Source organism: Orbicella faveolata, unplaced genomic scaffold, assembly GCF_042242905.1.
Source record: "Orbicella faveolata isolate gen_17 unplaced genomic scaffold, um_ofav_v1 contig_4, whole genome shotgun sequence".
NCBI lineage: Eukaryota > Metazoa > Cnidaria > Anthozoa > Scleractinia > Merulinidae > Orbicella > Orbicella faveolata.
Window position 1 is genome coordinate 6,252,905 of NW_028301569.1, and position 20,106 is coordinate 6,273,010.

The following is a 20,106-nucleotide window of genomic DNA, read 5'->3' on the forward strand; positions in this document are numbered from 1 at the left end:
TATATGACGTCAGATTCTCAAAAATACCTCACGGGTTGAAATTAAAATAACAATTACTATAACAACTCGCATAAAGAATAACAAAAACTTCGGCTCTTATATTCGTGCAATTTTCTACACTAATTGTTGTTATAATTTCAACCCGTGTGGTATTTTTGAGGATCTGACGTCATTTACTCCGATTCTCAACCAGGACTTGACACAAGGAAAATTAATGGCGGCCGTAAACTCTCGGAAATAAAGGTCCAAAAAACGTGCCTTCTAATGTCCGCAATAGATTGAAATTTAGCATGCATAGTATCTAGGAAAGACCTATTGTGCACGTATACGAAAATGTAAATAAATGGATATCGAAAATTTGATCATAGGGGCACTTTAATTACATGGCAAAGAACGTTTGCGTGAGAGGGTGTTATATCACCGAGAAGACACCGATATCCACGGTTCAAAAGGTTTTGAATCTTATGATTGCGGTGGCGTTTCTTAGCGTTCAGGTATGCACGTGTTTTTCGCCTTCATTACTTATGAAGACCATGCTTAAGCAGGCGAGATCGGGGGCGGGAGAAACTCCCAAACTGTCGACAGAAATTTTGAAAAGAACGTACCAAAATCCTGCTTTGTGGGTGTGGCTTGAAAATATTTTCGCTGTGGACCTTTTGAGGCTGAACACCCTACCCTATAAGATACGAAGAGCATCCCTGTCCCTTTTATGCGCGAGTTCCCTGCGGGGGAGAGGCGGGGGCGGGGGGGGGCGAGATGCGAGACGAGAACAATAAGACTTAGATTTTGTTGTCAGCGCTTCAAACTTTGGAGAATTTTTCTGGCATGTCTTACTGAGCTAAAAGAAAATGCTGGAATAAGCTAAGACGATAGAGATTTGTATAAATTTCTCTATTCTGGGCCATTGAGCAGAACTGCAGAAAAATGAAAATTTCAGTATGTTGCTCGAGGCAACATGTATTCCTAATAGCCGAGTTGATAGACTCCTCGGGAAGTTTGTAAAGGATTCTCCGAGTAACCTTCTGGACATTTCTCAAACGTTTTGCAAATGTTTCCCAAGCGTTCGGGAATATTTGGAGCTGATTTGAATAATCTTCGGTTGAGTGCTAGATAACATTCGGAAATCTTCGGCTGATCTTCGGTGATCAGAATATGATTTTGACGTGCCGCGCATCGGTGTTGCCTGATTAAAAACCAAATTGTCACTTCGTATACGGGCCTATCTCGGTAGTTGATAGGAAAATAACAGATCCCGCAGCTAGAAGTGACGTATTTTTGGTTAACACCTAAGTTTTTTTTGTACAGGATTTTCAGACGAGCAACTGCCGACGGGTTTTAGAAACCAGTTCAGAATCTCCAACACAAACAGCGCTATCGCAAGAAGTGCCAGCCGCAAAGTGGCGCTGTTTTATGGCGGGAACTAAAATCAATTTCCCGGATGAAAATAACTGGACTTGGAGAACTGTTGGCGATTTAGACATGGAGGACATTTTAGCAGATCTGTTTCAGGATGGACTTCAAGTGGTTGATTATGAGAGAATTAACGCAAGACACAACGAAAACAGCGTATGTTGAGTTTTTTGAATACTCAATTACTTGATTTGAGATCGTTTTTTCTAGTGTATCTGGTTACCACGCTTTTATTACAGGAGAAGACCATGCTGAATAAGAGATCATCTACGTTATGTTTTAAGCTGAAAGACAAAATAAAAATATTACTTGTAAATACGTTTCGAGCCCACGTCCTTTGCCAAAGCGATGCTTTGCATCTGGGTGAATGAACCGGGAAGATTTCCCCCTATTATTTCACTCATAGTTAACATTCGTGAGTTACTTCATAGATGTAAAATATCAGGAATTTTCTCTGTTTCGGTGAGAGGTGGGAGAGGGTGGGTGTGGAACTGGATAAGGACTAGGTAATTCAGATGAGCAACGTACATAAACCAAGGTACATAAATCACGGTACATAAAAGTACATAAATCAAGGTACATAAACCAAAGTACATAAACCAAGGTACATAAATCAAGGTACATAAATCAGTTTAAATTTAGAGTCAGTTCACAGTCCAAAACTACTTTTCAGTTCCTTTCCGAAGACGTATTTGACATTAACGTCACGTGTTTTTGTTTCTTTATTCATTTCTGTATCTATTGATGGATTGATTGATTAAGTGATTGATTTATGATTGATTGATTGATTGATTGATTGATTGATTGATTGATTGATTGATTGATTGATTGATTGATTGATTGATTTGTTAGCAGGAATGGATCGTCTCCTTTAAATCGTGTAACGACCAAACGAGCCTGCAGGCGGAGATCACCGCCGACCATCCATTCTTTGTCAGGGGAACAGGCAAGCCAAGTTGGGCTTCGTTCAGTCCTGCTGCCACTGAATTGCGTCATGGGATAAGCTGTCAGATATTACAAAGGGGTGACGTTTGTGTGTTGCCATGTGACTCAGATGTTCCTGGAAGTTTTAACGGAACACAACGTGAAGGCGACCACAAATCGTAAGTCCACTTGGAATTTTTAATTTCTCTTCAAACCTCTCTCTTAATCTTTGATATTTCTTCTTTGTGCCACATTTTGTTTACAAACCTTTTTTACATATTTTTTAGGTCTGAATTCACTGCTATGGATTCAACAGCGGTACTTACACTTAGCAGCATGGCTAAGGTATGTTCTAACGAATTTCACAGCCAGATAAAGGAATTTGGACGTGCGTAGCCCTTTATAAGCTGTCCAGTTTGGTACCAGAGATGAGTCAATTTGGGGGAAGGGTCTCAAAAAGATGTCATTAGGGTTAAAATTACTTGTCATAGTTCAAAATGGGGGTAAGCAAGTCTAATTTCAATTGTTGCGTTACGTTACGTTACGTTACGTTACTCCAGGTTACTATTCAATGTCCTTGCACGTACATTACACATCTTGCAGCCCTGACATTCCTTACTGGTCCTCGGTAGTCTTTAAGGAAGCGTGAAATCACCTAATTCCATGGTTTTGCAGAAAAAAAAAAAATGTATGTTCAGCTAAATAGGCCAAAGTTTCTGAATCAAAGTTATTGCGAGATGCTGCCACATTGAAACAAAAAATCATTCAAATAAAGGAACGTAATCCTTCACAACAAGAAAATTTCTTTCAAGCTTAGAAAACGTTTTATATTATTGACAGGATAAAGAAGAACACAGCCACCGCCGAACCAAGCTTCTGTCAGAGTCTCATTGTCCTTCAAGCCCAGTGAAAAGAAACAACATAAATCAGTTTACCAAGAGGCCAATGAACGCATTCATGTTGTTTGCTAAACGCTTTCGAGTGGAAATTACCCAGGCCCACCCTGGGAAAGATAACAGGTAAACCCTTAGAGTGCGTGTCATATTGACGTGTGGGCCTTAAGCCAATCAGAAGCTATAAAACAGACCATACCTGTAACTGCTTTAGCTAGTCAAGAGAGAACCGAGGATGCTCTCTTTGTCTTATTTGTCAAACTCATTAAATATAAGTATAAGATAGACCAGTTTTGTGGTTGATTTGAGAGGTAGGATGTCGGGGACAAATTAAATTTGTATAGCTACAGAGTCGGTGAATCATCGAATGCATTTAGACTCAATCACGACTTTCGTAGCCCCCATAGTGTTACGTTATCTAGATAGTTTAGACAATATGATGCGACTAAAAGTATTTCTACTCCCCTTTGTTGGAGATTCTAGTCCATCGCAGGGTTAGCTCAGAATTTAATTCCTCGGTATTCATTTATAAACCCGGATGGATAGAAGTACTGTGAGAGTAAAAAGTCTTGCCCAAGAACACAAAGCGATGGGCCCGGCCAGGGTCGAACCTAGACCGCTCGATCAGGAGTCCAACCCGAGTCTTATTAATTACTGTGTTGTCAAATTCTGAAAATTAGCCTGAAAGAAATTTAATGTTTGCTTTGTTCAGAGCAATCAGCGTGATTCTGGGAGACAAGTGGAAAGCCATGAAGCAGGAAGACAGAAGAGAGTATGTTATTCAAGCCAAGCTCTTGGCGGATGAGCACAAGAGAGTCAATCCAGACTGCTGGAAGAGAAAGAGAAACTCTGAGGTCAGTCAGCAAATTCTCTTTACTTATCTCCATAATTTCCTTATAGGACTATTTGGGAAACTTTCGTGGCGTATTAACCCACAAACATTTAAGTCAATATATGTTTCTCATTACAGGACTTTATACATTTCTTTAGTATTAATCGGGAGAATTTGATCATTCATAAAGACATTTTCCATCTTTGATCTTTCAGAGCTAATTTTTTCTCTCTTGCCTGGGTATTGAATTTCATACATGGAGAAATTTTTTCTTGAGGGAAACCTTTCAGCCAAATGAATATTAACTTAGTGGAGAAAAAGTAATTTTAAAAAAACGTGGCGTGAAAATCGTCGCTGAAATAAACCAACAGAAAGTACGGCAAGGAACCCCGATAAAATTAATTGAGCTTAACTCTGAAAGACTATACAATATATCATTGCAAACAAAAAGCACTATAAAAGCAGTACTCAAATTCAACTGCAAAGCCTACAAAGTTTATAACTTCTAATTTCTTTGACATTAATCATTTATTACTCTTAATCTTCGAGCCCAAAGTTCTTTCGAAAGAATTCCGTAGTGTGTGATCGAACTTCCTTAGTTCCTAGGCCTCGATATTTCGCCTCGACCAATGGTTTTCGGTTTTGTGCGATAACCAAGTTCAATAATTGTTTTATCATTCGATCACAAGTTTGTTTTCATGTTTAAATTACTCTCTGACAGCTTAGGGAAGATCTGCCATTTTTCACCCGAGAGCGTGGTTAAAATTACGCATGAGCAGAATATTATTTGCAGGAAAACACGTTTAGACGGTACTACGCATGAGCGGATCATTATTTGTAGGCAGTTATTTGCAGGTCACGAGGTGGGCTCTCGGCCAATGGAAAGGGAAGAAAATATGCATCGAATGGTAATAATAATTGACACTTCTAAATAGTCCTTTGTTTCTTATTCTTCTTTAGGGTTCATCAAAGATAAGCTACAGGCGGCCATAGGAGAGTGCGACAATGGTTTATCCCGGCATAGCTTAATATATTTTCCGTCTAGATTTTCTTGTAATATATAACTATATATTTTTTGCCATACGCGGAGTATTTTTTCATTGTTGAAAACACGAAGCAAGTCATACCGTGTATGACGTATTTAAAAAAGCATTCTACCTTGTATATAGTTTGAACATAGTTTTGAAATGCGCATATTTGGGTAATGATATTATAGAGTATGAGAGGACCTTTGTTAAGTTACTTAGTTCGTAGGGCAACTGGCCGCAAATAAATGCTAAGGCTTAAAAATATCCTCAATGTGTGTGGTTTGTCTCAAATAATGGGCGTATCATTATCACTTTGTCGGGCATTGTGGCGCATTTTGTGGGCTAAAATGGAGAATTTGGTGGGCTAAAATACATTTTAGCTCTCTGAAATGAACCAATGAAACCTGAGAATCAAACAATCGTATGATGTAAGCAGCCAATCAAAATCAAAAAGCCATTACAATGTTCGCGCCGCTATTCTTGGAGCGAAGCGTAGGTGAAAGAAATCACGGCGCCATTTTCAACGGACAAAACTTGACATGTTACATAAAGGATAGCTCAGCCTCACAGAAACGTGCTTTTTCGGACATTCTTAGTCGTCCGTTTCTTTCAAGAGAAGCTTCAGATGTCAATACCGCCTGTAGTAGCTCCATGGCCGGCGGCGAAGTGCAGGTAAATTTTACGGCTACAAGCCAAACGCACTCAGTTCAACCAACTAAGCTTATGCCAAACTGTCAGTTTAGCAATTGAACAATTAGTTTCAACACTTCCAAATAAGCTTTATCGAACTTTCCTTTCATGTCTTTTATAAATTTTGAAAACTCAAATGGCAAAATTTTGTAATTTCTAGCCAGCTTCGCTTGATGTATTGTGTATTTTCATTGAGAGAAAATAACAGCCATTCAACTTGTAAACGCTCGCGTGATCGTTCAGACTGTTTTGTTGTCTTTTTTTTTTTTTTTTTTTTTTTTTTTTTCACTTTTTCTTTTCTCAATGCCCTCCAAAGTGATAATAATAGTAATACAGTTTATGTTCTCGGGCATAAATATGTTTTCGGCCCTTCTCAGCTCATTTTAGCCCTCGCCTAACGGCTCGGGTTAAAATGAGTCTGAGTCGGGTCCAAAACATATTTATGCCCGCGAACATAAACTTTATTGTTTTATTATCGTAGAGGGCGCATATTTTGTTCGCAGTTATTGGGGCGAGATTAATGCTTAAAGCGGAAATCTCTTAATGATAATGCCCTATTCCAAACCGAATTCCACTCTCTCTTGGTTACTCCGATAGTTTTGCTACTACCGAGGCTAAGAAAAAATGCCAATTAGAGGTTATATAAGTTAGCTGAAAGCCTGTGGGTAAGCGTGTAGAAAAGACAGGGATTCTAGGCGGGCTGGTGGTCTGAGAAAGTCATTTTTTTGTCATCTCGTCGATGTGTTTGGCCCGAATCCATGGAAAACCCAGAAATTAAACCCATGGTGCCGCAATGGCGGCTGAAGGCGATGCGGAACGAAAAGAACAACATCCTCCGTTCAGTGTAAGTATACAATCGCAGCCTCTTAACATATACCACTCATCTGAAATAGTATTTTTTGGGGTGGTCCATTTGGGTAGTAAATTAGGGTATTCCATGGACTAGGGGTCAGTGTTTTGCCCATGACCACCGTCCACTCAGGAAGTGAAATTAAAAGTGCTCTGTCGGCATTAAACTTAAGAGCCAGTTCCTGTAAATACCGAGAATGAGATGACAGTCGCGAAATTTTCGATTTCTTCATATTTTGCCCAAGTAACCTCTCGTGCATGTCTTGCTGTTTCTAAAGCATTAATTTGATTAGCAAAAGCTCCAAGTTTAATAATATTTTAGGCCGATAAAAGTACCTTCATCGAAGCTCATAAGCGCAATGGCTAATTTTAGCTAATTTCAATACCATCAAAAGCCCACTGGTACATTGAATTTGAAGACGAAACTACAATTTTCTGAAAGCCCATACAAAAACAAAAATAAGCGAATGGAAACCTTTTTCGTCAATATGTTTCTTTTTGAAGGTTACAACCGTAGCACACATTATTCGTTCCATATCGGCAGTTTTAACTTTTGTGGAACACCCATGGCCACAGCCGAACTTGTCTTTGAGTAAAAATAAACATTTTGAAACGTGAAGTTTGAGTAAACAATCGATTACAGTTGCATCCATCATGTTTGGTGTAAGTATTCGAACACAACCATTTCATGTAAACAGGTACACTTTACTTTAAAAACAACCGTCTCATCGCAGCATTTCTTGAAATCCTGGTCTGAGACCAGGTAATGCCGATAACAAAGCGCGAGCAGTTGACGAAACTTCACGATCAACTGTCGAAACGTTGTACTTGTGGAATAAGCAAGATGATTCAACCTGTGTTTTCTTACCCGTGTGCTTGCAATTCTTATGGATACAATTGCCCCTGTCTGTTTAATACCACCAGATTTATAAATGAATCGTTCCTTTCTTTGGCTAATATGGTACATACCTCTGAATAAAACACATACTGTGACATCATTTTTCTTGGAGTGTTCCAACAGCCGTCCGCGGCCACTTACAAAGCGTAAACAGCAAGACAGAAAAACCACAAAGGCTTCTTCGTCAATCGCACTACGCTTTCCAGAGTTCTTTCTTACAAAGTTTCCAGACCTCGCTCTCTTTTAAAATTCCAAGACTTCGCCGTTCTGTTGGCCAGTCCGAATAATTGTCGTGGTGTTAGTTGAGTAAGTTCTTGACTTTGTTTGGTGGTCCCAGTTCAGACCATCCGGCAAATGTGGATTGCGTGACAAACGGCCACTTGCCAAGTGTCCGAAGTGGATGAAGATGGCGGCCAGCGAAGCTGTTTGCTCGTGCAAGTAACGTGGCTCGCACTGTCAGCCTAAATAAACATTTTTCGACGAAATTGAAGGATGTAGGGGGAAGGGGGTGTTGTTTAATTCTGCAAGAGGACAGAACTCGACGAACTGACAGAGCCGTCTGCGAGTCCTGCTATCACGTCATGCCTACGTAGATTAATGGAAAGTATTACCGCGTTCACAAAAGTTGTGCAAACACCTTTCCTCTTTACCTTTAAAATACATGTTTGTCGTTCGTACTTTTTGAATAGAAATGCACCAGCGATAGGGCTGGAATATAAAAAAGAGAAAGGAGGCCTAGAGGGCATCAGATCTTAGATACGCGGTGTGAGTTTACATACATATTCACCCCTGTTGCCTTCTGCTAAACTATATAGACAATAATATGGGCGCTTTCCAAAAATCGGACACTCAGAAGAGCTAAAATTTTCCGTTATTTACCTTGAGAATTCACAATTATTGACCTAGCGAACTTCCCATCAACAATTAGGCGCTATAAAATAGTTAGGCATTATGTATAGCTGGTTTTCACATGACGTCACTAAAATTCAAACCACAAAACTATTGATCTTCCTGAGATTTTACTTTAATGATGTACAAGAGCAGCTGAAAACTAATATTCGAACAAATTTTCGCTCCGAATGGGTTCTTGGTTTTGTGATACACTACGCTTGAATTTCGAAGCTTTTGTGTGACGCGTCATTTACATGTCAGCGTCATGATGGTTAGAGAAGTGACTTATTTCGGGGAACTTGGCTATCTGAACAGTTCATGTCTTAGAAAAAGTATTATTTTAATGTTTTAGAGTTCCTCGAGGGATAAATTCACGCTTTTGTAACAAAACTCAGTGACAGATGTTTCTGTTGGTTTCCGGCCGCCATGTTGGTGCCCATAGGATGGGCACTAGCATGGCGTCTCCATACAAATCTCTATAAATTTGGGTAAAAAATTTCTCCGCATATCTTGCATAAGAAAAATTGCTGTGACAAGAATCTCGGCGAGTCTTTGCATATTTATTTTCTTTCATTTCCCAGATTCTGGACTTAATCTATTGAACGGTTTTGATTTTTATTTTGATCTATTTTGAATGGAGTGACACTGAAAACCAGCAATTGTAGCCTTATTTTGCGCATTTCAGAGGCAAAAATAAGAGCGTATGTATGGACTGTCCACCGGGACAAAAAAATTTGTCTGTTGTAGAGAGGAGTTCACTGTGGAGAGGTGACCGTTAGTGGAGGTTCAACTGTATAGTTTATATGGGTTTAAAAAAGAACCGGTAACAGGAGTGAATATGTATGTAGAAAACGTATTCAAACGACACTTTCGTAGATAAAGACTCTATTCAAAGACAAAAGAACTCCAGAATACAATTCAAGAACAACGACTTCGCATTAGTTTTGCATTCGTTCCCTTTCAGTTCAGTGTTCGAGGGGGGTCAAATCGTGTAAGTCACGTGACAAGCTCGGTCCCAGTTTTCAACACACTCCCCCGCGTTGATTGACGTCATCAATCAAAGTTCAAAGTTCATTTAAAGTTGAAACAATCTTACGAGCATAAACTCTATATAACAGAATGAACTCAATACATCTATCTTAGTCAGAATTCACGACGACAACTGGGACATCCTCGTCTCTCACTACTGTAACAGGAACATTTGCCACTCGGGGCACAGGGTTGGCAGTTCCATTATCCAGCCTCACTTCCAGGGGATAGAGCCTCTGCAATGGGCGTCTCCATTCCGCGGTTGGCGAATTACCAGACTTGACTCTCACCACTGCACTTCGAACATGACCATCTCGACCAGGAAGTAATCGTTCGATCTTCCCAAGCCGCCACTGCTGTCTCGGGGTTTTGTTCTCATGTAGACACACAATATCTCCCACTTGCACTTTACGTACAGAATTTGCTCTCTTTGAGTAGCGATGGTACTCTCTAAGTTGTGTGAGATACTCAGACTTCCATCGGTTCCAAAAATGATCCAGTGTTCGCTGTAAGAATTTGGCTCTTCTTGTAAGTGTTCCCTCAGTTTGATCAACTTCGTTCGATGAGTTCTTTGATGGTACTGACAAAATTCTGCGGCCCACAATCAGGTGTGAAGGTGTTAACGGTTCCTCCATTTCATCGAAGACATATGTCAAGGGTCGTGAATTCAAGGCTGCTTCCACTTCTACAAGGACAGTAGACAGCTCGTCATAGCTTAACCGGGCATTTCGTATGACCTTCTTCAAACTCAACTTGACTGATTTTACTAGACGTTCAAAGAAACCACCCCACCAAGGGGCCGCTTCGACATTGAACCTCCACTGTGTACCGTCGTACTGACAATATGCCTGCACTCTTGAATCCTTAAATGTTTTCCCATTGTCACTGACAATCAAGACAGGAATTCCTCGTCTCCCTTTAAAGCGAGTAAGGGCTCTGATAAAACTTTCCGCACTCAGATTTGGGACAAGTTCCAGATGAACAGCTCGGGTTGCAGCGCACGTGAACAAAGCTATATAGACCTTGTTCAAATCTCCATTCTTTGAGAATACATCCTTGACATACATGGGCCCAGCGAAGTCCACTCCTACTCGAGTAAAAGCAAAGTCATCGCTCAATCGAAATTCAGGAAGAGGTGGGGGAGGAGGAACTGCATAGCTTCTGCCCTCTAACTTCTTACAAACAGAACATTTTCCTATCGCAGTTTTCACAGTCTGCCTTCCTTTTGTTACCCAGAATCTTGACCTTAGTTCTGTGAGAGTGTCCCTCACACCATTGTGAAGAACCTTGAGATGACAATCATTTATCACTAGGTAAGTTAGTCGTGAACATCTTGGAAGGAATATTGGAAAACGAGCATCATACGGAATCGGGGCATTTTTAAGACGACCACCACACCTCAGAATTCCCTTGTCATCTGTAAACAGTGATAATGAGATCTTGACCTGGTCAAAGTTCTTGTTGTTGTATACAGGTTTCTGAACCTCCTTGATCCAAAGCTCTCTTGCACAATCCACCTCTTCATGCCTTATTACTCCATCCACCAACCTCTTCTTCATTTTACTTTGCTTGAGATTAGAAACAAATCGCACAATATATGCAGTGACTCGCACAAGTCTTTGAAGACTACTGAACCTTTCCAAGGGAATGATGCAATCAAGATTTAGTGACTTTTCTGACGTCACCTCTCCAGAGGCAATGTTTGCAAGAACTGTACCATCATGCTGCTTTGTGTGGCTGTTACAGCTTCCCTTCTTCAGTTCTAGGCAAGGATCTGAATCGTCACTTGTGACTTCAGCAGAGTTCATTGCAAGACTTGGCCACCACTGCTTTTCCTTTCTAAGGAACTCAGGACCACTCCACCACAATTGGTTGGTGATCAGTTTCGAGGTCATCGTACCACGTGAACAGATGTCAGCTGGATTGGATTCTGTGGGGCAATAATTCCACTGAGTTGGCTTTGTAAGTCGACGGATCTCAACCACTCTGTTTTGAATGAATTGCTTGAATTCTCTGTTTACACCCCAAATCCACCACAGAACAATTTGCGAATCTGACCAGAAGAACACAGCATCAACTTCCAATGTTCCGTCAAATGCTGTCAACACAGTATTGACCAGTCGGGCCAGAACAAGAGCACCTAGTAACTCCAGTCGAGGTATGGTTTCTCCATTTATCGGAGCAACTCTGGTTTTTGACGATAAAAGCTGGGTGAAGACAGTTCCAGTAGTTGTTTCAAGGCGTAAATACACAACTGCTCCATAGGCTTTCTCACTTGCATCCGCAAAACCATGGAGTTGAATGCTTTGTAAATCTCCTGATGACAAGCCAAGGTGGTAGTGTCTCCTCACTTCCACCACCCCCACCTTCTTAGCATCTTGAACAAGCTTTAACCACTGTTCATGGATGAATGAATCCACGGGGTCATCCCAACCCACTCTTGTCTTGCAAATAGATTGAAAGATGATCTTCAGTAGAATGATGACTGGACTAATTAGTCCCAGCGGATCATACAACTTGCTTGTTGTACCAAGAATTGCTCTCTTCGTAACTGGACAAGTATTGCTAGTTTCTAGTGGAGAGACCAGATCCAAGAGTAACAAATCATTTCGTCTATCCCATCCAACTCCCAGTACTTTCAGTTTTGCTGTGCTGGGGTTCTTTGACGTCTCAAACAGGGAACTCGAGAAGGTTTGATCTTCCTCTTGAACAGGGTGCTCCTTGACAGACTTGCTTGTAACTTGAGAAGACTGGCTTTCAGATTGTTCAATTCTTTCCTGAAGGGCTTCAGAGTTGGAGACCCATTTTCTCATATTGAAGCCTCCGCTCTTGAAGGATGACTTCAGATTCTCATACATCTCGAAAACAGAATTGTCAGAATCATCTCCACCAACAAAGTCATCCACATACAGACTTTTCAGAACTCTCTCAGCAAATTCTTTGGGGATGTCAGCAGAAGTCAAGTGATGACGAATTGTTGCATTCAATAGGAACGGACTTGCGGAGACGCCAAATGCAACTCTTGCAAATCGATAAACTTGTAGGTTCGGGTGGCTGCTTGTGACATCATCAACCCACAGGAAACGAAGATAGTCACGATCTTTGGGGTGAACTGAAACATTTAGAAAAGCTTTCTCAATGTCTCCTATGAGGGCTGTCTTGTGAGCCCGGAACCTCAGGAGGATGTCATAGATGAGGGGAGATAGTGGTGGACCAGCATACAAACAGTCATTGACACTTGATGTGTTCTTTCCTGATCGTGCACTGGCATCATAAACAATACGAAGTTTTGTGGTGTCCTTGTCCACGCGAATCACTTCATGATGAGGAATGTAATGTACTTTTCCCACACCATTGTTGACACCTTGATCCACAGGTTCCACAATTCCTTGTTGTTGCTGATCTTGGATGACATCATCATAGTGCTTTAACATCTCGGGCTTTAATTTCAGACGTTTCAGTAGTGAGACCAACCTTGATTTGCACAAAGCAAAATTATCTGGAAGCAGCTCATGGTCCTCTTTGAAAGGTAGCTGTACTTGATATCTTCCTTCAGTGAATTCAACTTCGCTAACAAATTTGTCATACAGAGACGAACCTTTATCTCGAATGCCAAGTGACTCATAGTCCCAGAATTTTCCAAGTTCAGAGGCAAGTTCATCTTGACCGACGACACTTGCTTCCACTTTCAGTACATGCGTCGCAGTAAGATTCACAGTGTTACCATTGTCACGGTTAGACACAATCATAGTGGGTCCGGAGAGGACATATCCTAGCTTTGTAGCAAGAGCAACAGGTTCCCACGGTGCACCTCTCACAATAGTACCTTCGACCAATGACCAATAATAATCAGCACCAATGAGAATGCTGATGGGCAAATCTCTGCCGCCACACCTGTCGGCTAAACTGAGGTCATGCAGATGTTCGTAGCTAGACTGAGCAAGCTCTGTGGGTTGTTGGGTCAGAGGGCCACATATGACTGGCACCACATAGGCTTGAATGTACACAATTGCATCGCATCTGGTTTTGATACCCACTTGAACAATTTCACATGTTCGTAGCCTGGCGTCAGACTCACCAAAGGTTTTGATTAGAAGTGACTCTCTACCAATTACTGATAACCCCAGTTTGTCTTTAAGGTCCTTAGTCATGTATGATCGCTGACTGCATGAGTCAAAAACCAGACGAACACTTAGTGGAAAACTGTCATTATCCGGACGCACAACTTCAGCGGTTGCGGTTTGCAACAACACCGACCCTCTAGACTGATCCACATACATACTAGTAGAGACACTAGCCACATGTTCTCGATCTTGCCCACCCAGGGTTGGATCAGGGTTACTACAAATTGCTACATGATGGGCACCTTGACATTTAAGACACTTCATAGGTGCTTGACAGTTACGTGCCAAATGTCCTTGCTTGAGACATAGAAAACACTTGCCCTTCCTTTTAAGAACTTCCCTTCTAGATTCAATACTTGTGACAACATTACATTTAGAGCTCTGATGATTTTGATTACAGAATGAGCACCAAACACGAGGAGACTGTTTATTCTCAGAACTGTCAGTGTACAAAGCTGATGTAGAAAATGGCGACTCACCTCTCTGATGTGAAGGCCTGGAATCCTTGTTATTGACAAGACATTGTTCTCTCAGTTGCAGTTCCTTGTGAAATTCACCCAAAATATCTTTCAGATTCCATGTCTCCGATTCCAAATTTCGTGTGATAGCGATCCGAAATTCCTCCGGTAATTTCTGCATAACGATTGGTGTCAAGAAGCAACCATACATTTCAGATGAGATTTCCATACTTTCCAATCCACGAACATGAGATTCCACTGTGTCGTACAAGCTTCGGAGTTTCTTTACTTCGCTTATCGATTCCACCTTGGGGAGTTTAGTGAGCACTTCCATGTGGCTGGAGATCACTATCTGTCGATTTCCGAATCTTTGTTTAAGCAGTCCAACTGCCTTTTCGTAGTTTGCACTCGTCAGGGCCAGACCAGCGATCGTACTACGCGCGGTGCCAGTAAGAAGTGACTGCAAATAATTGAATTTATCCACTGAAGACACATTTGGGTTCTTATGAACCGCAGACTCGAAAGATTCCCAAAAGGGATACCAGTGTATGGGATTTCCGTGAAACTTCTTAAGCTCGAGCTTCGGCAACTTTGCCTTCGAAACGTGATCTTGAGAAGTTCCCGCGCTTTCGGAAGGAGGAAGTTGCGCCACAGAAGGGAATTCCTGACTCTTACCCTGCATTTCTTGAGCTTCCAAAACAGATTCTAACTCAACAATACACTCCTGAATGGAACTCATTATCTCACAGCTCTCAGAGACTTCGGTATCGATGGTTTTTACGTCGTCCACCAGCTCCACAATTTCGCGGTCGAGCGATTGAAGCTCCGACATTTTCGTTTCAAGGGCGGTTCGAAGAAATTTCAGCCTTTTCACTTCGATGGAATTGCCTTCAGAGATTAGCCCTTTGGCTTGTTCGATAGTTTTCTGGGCGAACTTTCGGTGACCATCGCGAAATTTTTTCAAATTCCTCAATTTCGGCGGCATAATTGGTCGCCCACGTGCTTTCAGCTAGTGCAGCTTTGACTTCACAACAGCTTCCTTTGAGACGTTCTTCACAACGCTAGAATCCCAGTTTCAATTCCCGGGTCTCGGCACCAAATGTAGAAAACGTATTCAAACGACACTTTCGTAGATAAAGACTCTATTCAAAGACAAAAGAACTCCAGAATACAATTCAAGAACAACGACTTCGCATTAGTTTTGCATTCGTTCCCTTTCAGTTCAGTGTTCGAGGGGGGTCAAATCGTGTAAGTCACGTGACAAGCTCGGTCCCAGTTTTCAACAATGTACGTAAATTCTCAACACGTAGCCATTTAAGACTAGTGCCTCCTAGGCCTCTTTTTTCCATCCCAGTCATGTCCCTGGTGCATTTCTATACCAAAAACCTGGAGCAAAGTTCAATAGGAAGGGTGCGTTTTTTTATTAACGGTAACAAAGTCGAAACTTTCTACAACGGCTACCTTGGGGACAGAGGAAAGTCGCCGTTATGGAGCGGTATCAGTAGGGGTGAAATATGACACCGATATTTTCTTGGGTTTCAACATTTTTATCTTAAAAAAGGCTTAGTGTAACATGTAAATTCGTAATACAATCAAAATATATCAATAGGACAGAAACCAAACGGAAATCATGATAGAGACCAAAGACCTGCGGCATGGATCAAGTTTCGTGACCATGTCCAACAAAAAATGGGGTTTTGTGGACAGCGTTCGTCAGTTGTTGACTAACTGGCCGTTGTGAAGAGGTTTTTTGGGCAGTTGGGACGTGTTTTAGTGGCTGTTACTGTTGTGGAGAGGTGGCCGTTGTAGAGAGATTAGAATAAGAGTGACCGTCCGCCGGAATGAAAAAAGTGGCCGTTGCAGAGAGGTGGTCCTTTGTGGAGAGGTGGCTGTGCAGGTTCGACTGTAGTTTCCATTTTTTCACGCAGACATAGAGAAAATACCCTGCCTACACGAGGCGAGCAAGGAGCAGTTTGGATTCCCTGTCCACGCCCCTCCCCCCCCCCCCCCACCCCCACCCGGGGCGGAGGAGCTCGTCGTACCTTTTAGGGTTTAAAAATGACGTTTTAGTAGCCCTCAGGGTGTTCAGCCTCCAAAGGTCCAAACCGGAAGCTTTTGCGATGCCTTTTAAGGTATTGAACCGAAAAAAATATGACGCGCTGAGATAATGTGTCATGTAAGAATTGGTATCTTTTAGAGGAGAAAAAACAGGATCTTGGTACCTCTTAGGGAATCTCAGGGGATCAAAATTTTTGAGGAGCACCCCCGTCCTTCTTATATGGGTGTCCCCCTCCCCTCGAGGTCCACGTTGCCATCTTCACCAACTTTGCAAAACGTCAGATATCGACATATTTGGTACAGTGGCCGATTGTCACGCAATCCACATTTGCCTAATTGTCTGAACCGGGACCACCAAACAAGGTCAAGTACGTGCTCAACTAACACCATGACAATTATTCGGACTGGCCAACAGAACGGGGAAATCGTGCAATTTTAAAAGAGAGCGAGGTCTGGAAACTTTGTAAGAAAGAACTCTGGAAAGCGTAGTGCGATTGACGAAGAAGCCTTTGTAGCTTTCTGTCTTGCTGCTGACGTTTTGCAATTAGCGGACGCCTGTTGGAACACTCCAAGAAAAATGATATCACAGTATGTGTTTTATTCAGAGGTATGTACCATATTAGCTAAAGAAAGGAACGATTCATTTATAAATCTGGTGGTATTAAACAGACAGGGGCAATTGTATCCATAAGAATTGCAAGCGCACGGGTAAGAAATACACAGGTTGAATCATCTTGCCTATTCCACAAGTACAACGTTTCGACAGTTGATCGTGAAGTTTCGTCAACTGCTCGCGCTTTGTTATCGGCATTACCTGGTCTCAGACCAGGATTTCAAGAAATGCTGCGATGAGACGGTTGTTTTTAAGTAAAGTGTACCTGTTTACATGAAATGGTTGTGTTGGAATATTTACACCAAACATGATGGATGCAACTGTAACCGATTGTTTACTCAAACTTCACGTTTGAAAATGTTTATTTTTACTCAAAGACAAGTTCGGCTGTGGCCATGGGTGTTCCACAAAAGTTAAAACTGCCGATATGGAACGAATAATGTGTGCTACAGTTGTAACCTTCAAAAAGAAACATACAGTAGGCGGAAGGAAAATCAGTCTCAGGGCGATATGCGCGTGCCGGTGATCGAAATAAATTTGCATAACATTACAATGTACCAAAAGCAGCGTCTATTTTGATTTAACTGCAAATGTTTGCAAAAATTAATCATGTGGTTAATCTAAAAGGGGAAAAGAACATTACAAGTATCCTTATTGACGAAAAAGGTTTTCATTCGCTTATTTTTGTTTTTGATGAAGGTAGCTGGCCAAGTTCCATGTTGGTTTCGCGAATGACGAATTTACAAAAATGTACCACACGTTTATGTCTCTCGACGGGTTAGTTTTTTCGGGCCGCGGAAGAGACTTTCACACATCATAAGATAGAGTGTGGGCTTTCAGAAAATTGTAGTTTCGACTTCAAATTCATTGTACCAGTGGGCTTTTGATGGTATTGAAATTAGCTAAAATTAGCCATTTCGCTTATGAGCTTCGATGAAGGTACTTTTATCGGCCTAAAATATCATTAAACTTGGAGCTTTTGCTAATCAAATTAATGCTTTAGAAACGGCAAGACATACACTATGAGCTACCCAAAGTATATTGATAGATATCATCCCGTTGATCTGTACGAGCGAAAAGAAAATGCACAATTTTCGGCCATCTTCAGCGGCGTCAGGCAGCTAAAATGGCGATTTTCAAACTTTCCTCGATTTCGAAAAAACTAAAGCGCTTCAGGACTTTTAAATGGTATTTTCGAAAACAACTCACTACAGAGGTTATTTGGGCAAAATATGAAGAAATCGAAAATTTCGCGACTGTCATCTCATTCTCGGTATTTACGGGAACTGGCTCTTAAAAGAGAGCGAGGTCTGGAAACTTTGTAAGAAAGAACTCTGGAAAGCGTAGTGCGATTGACGAAGAAGCCTTTGTGGTTTTTCTGTCTTGCTGTTTACGTTTTGCAGGTGGCCGCGGACGGCTGTTGGAACACTCCAAGAAAAATGATGTCACAGTATGTGTTTTATTCAGAGGTATGTACCATATTAGCCAAAGAAAGGAACGATTCATTTATAAATCTGGTGGTATTAAACAGACAGGGGCAATTGTATTCATAAGAATTGCAAGCACACGGGTAAGAAATACACAGGTTGAATCATCTTGCTTATTCCACAAGTACAACGTTTCGACAGTTGATCGTGAAGTTTCGTCAACTGCTCGCGCTTTGTTATCGGCATTACCTGGTCTCAGACCAGGATTTCAAGAAATGCTGCGATGAGACGGTTGTTTTTAAAGTAAAGTGTACCTGTTTACATGAAATGGTTGTGTTCGAATACTTACACCAAACATGATGGATGCAACTGTAATCGATTGTTTACTCAAACTTCACGTTTGAAAATGTTTATTTTTACTCAAAGACAAGTTCGGCTGTGGCCATGGGTGTTCCACAAAAGTTAAAACTGCCGATATGGAACGAATAATGTGTGCAACGGTTGTAACATTCAAGAAGAAACATATTGACGAAAAAGGTTTCCATTCGCTTATTTTTGTTTTTGTATGGGCTTTCAGAAAATTGTAGTTTCGTCTTCAAATTCAATGTACCAGTGGGCTTTTGATGGTATTGAAATTAGCTAAAATTAGCCATTGCGCTTATGAGCTTCGATGAAGGTACTTTTATCGGCCTAAAATATTATTAAACTTGGAGCTTTTGCTAATCAAATTAATGCTTTAGAAACAGCAAGACATGCACTATGAGCTACCCAAAGTATATTGATTGATATCATCGCGTTGATCTGTACGATCGAAAAGAAAATGCACAATTTTTGGCCATCTTCAGCAGCGTCAGGCAGCTAAAATGGCGATTTTCAAACTTTCCTCAATTTCGAAAAAACTAAAGCGCTTCAGGACCTTTGAATGATATTTTCGAAAACAACTCACTACAGAGGTTATTTGGGCAAAATATAAAGAAATCGAAAATTTCGCGACTGTCATCTCATTCTCGGTATTTACAGGAACTGGCTCTTAAGTTTAATGCTGACAGAGCACTTTTAATTTCACTTCCTGAGTGGACGGTGGTCATGGGCAAACACTGACCCCTAGTCCATGGAATACCCTAATTTACTACCCAAATGGACCACCCCAAAAAATACTATTTCAGATGAGTGGTATATGTTAAGAGGCTGCGATTGTATACTTACACCGAACGAAGGATGTTGTTCTTTTCGTTCCGCATCGCCTTCAGCCGCCATTGCGGCACCATGGGTTTAATTTCTGGGTTTTCCATGGATTCGGGCCAAACACATCGATGAAATGACAAAAAAATGACTTTCTCAGACCACCAGCCCGCCTAGAATCCCTGTCTTTTCTACACGCTTACCCACAGGCTTTCAGCTAACTTATATAACCTCTAATTGGCATTTTTTCTTAGCCTCGGTAGTAGCAAAACTATCGGAGTAACCAAGAGAGAGTGGAATTCGGTTTGGAATAGAGCATTATCATTAAGAGATTTCCGCTTTAAGCATTAATCTCGCCCCAATAACTGCGAACAAAATATGCGCCCTCTACGATAATAAAACAATAAAGTTTATGTTCGCGGGCATAAATATGTTTTGGACCCGACTCAGACTCATTTTAACCCGAGCCGTTTGGCGAGAGCTAAAATGAGCTGAGAAGGGCCGAAAACATATTTATGCCCGAGAACATAAACTGTATTACTATTATTATCACTTTGGAGGGCATTGAGAAAAGAAAAAGGGGAAAAAAAAAAAAAGACAACAAAACAGTCTGAACGATCACGCGAGCGTTTACAAGTTGAATGGCTGTTATTTTCCCTCAATGAAAATACACAATACATCAAGCGAAGCTGACTAGAAATTTCAAAATTTATAAAAGACATGAAAGGAAAGTTCGATAAAGCTTATTTGGAAGTGTTGAAACTAATTGTTCAATTGCTAAACTGACAGTTTGGCATAAG

The 20,106-nt window shown here is 41.2% G+C and overlaps 2 protein-coding genes across 7 annotated transcripts in view; one reads left to right on the forward strand and one right to left on the reverse strand.

Annotated features, from left to right (window-relative positions):
* Positions 1-5,351, forward strand: part of LOC110041154 (HMG box-containing protein 1-like) — a 22,867-nt gene extending 17,516 nt beyond the window's left edge. For 5 of the 6 annotated variants that reach the window (XM_089276385.1, XM_089276381.1, XM_089276383.1 and 2 more), the window contains exons 4-9: positions 1,306-1,566; positions 2,263-2,513; positions 2,622-2,679; positions 3,175-3,353; positions 3,940-4,081; positions 5,020-5,351. In XM_089276385.1, the coding sequence (XP_089132511.1) occupies positions 1,306-1,566; positions 2,263-2,513; positions 2,622-2,679; positions 3,175-3,353; positions 3,940-4,081; positions 5,020-5,052 (924 nt within the window). In that variant the 3' untranslated portion in view covers positions 5,053-5,351. The remainder of the gene's footprint in view (positions 1-1,305; positions 1,567-2,262; positions 2,514-2,621; positions 2,680-3,174; positions 3,354-3,939; positions 4,082-5,019) is intronic. The other variant, XM_089276386.1, reaches the window with a different exon arrangement.
* A 4,203-nt stretch (positions 5,352-9,554) lies between these two features.
* Positions 9,555-15,329, reverse strand: LOC110059027 (uncharacterized). The gene has a single exon (XM_020765699.2). It carries the CDS (start codon positions 15,009-15,011, stop codon positions 9,555-9,557), a length of 5,457 nt encoding a protein of 1,818 aa, XP_020621358.2. The 5' UTR covers positions 15,012-15,329.
* Positions 15,330-20,106: the final 4,777 nt, after the last annotated feature.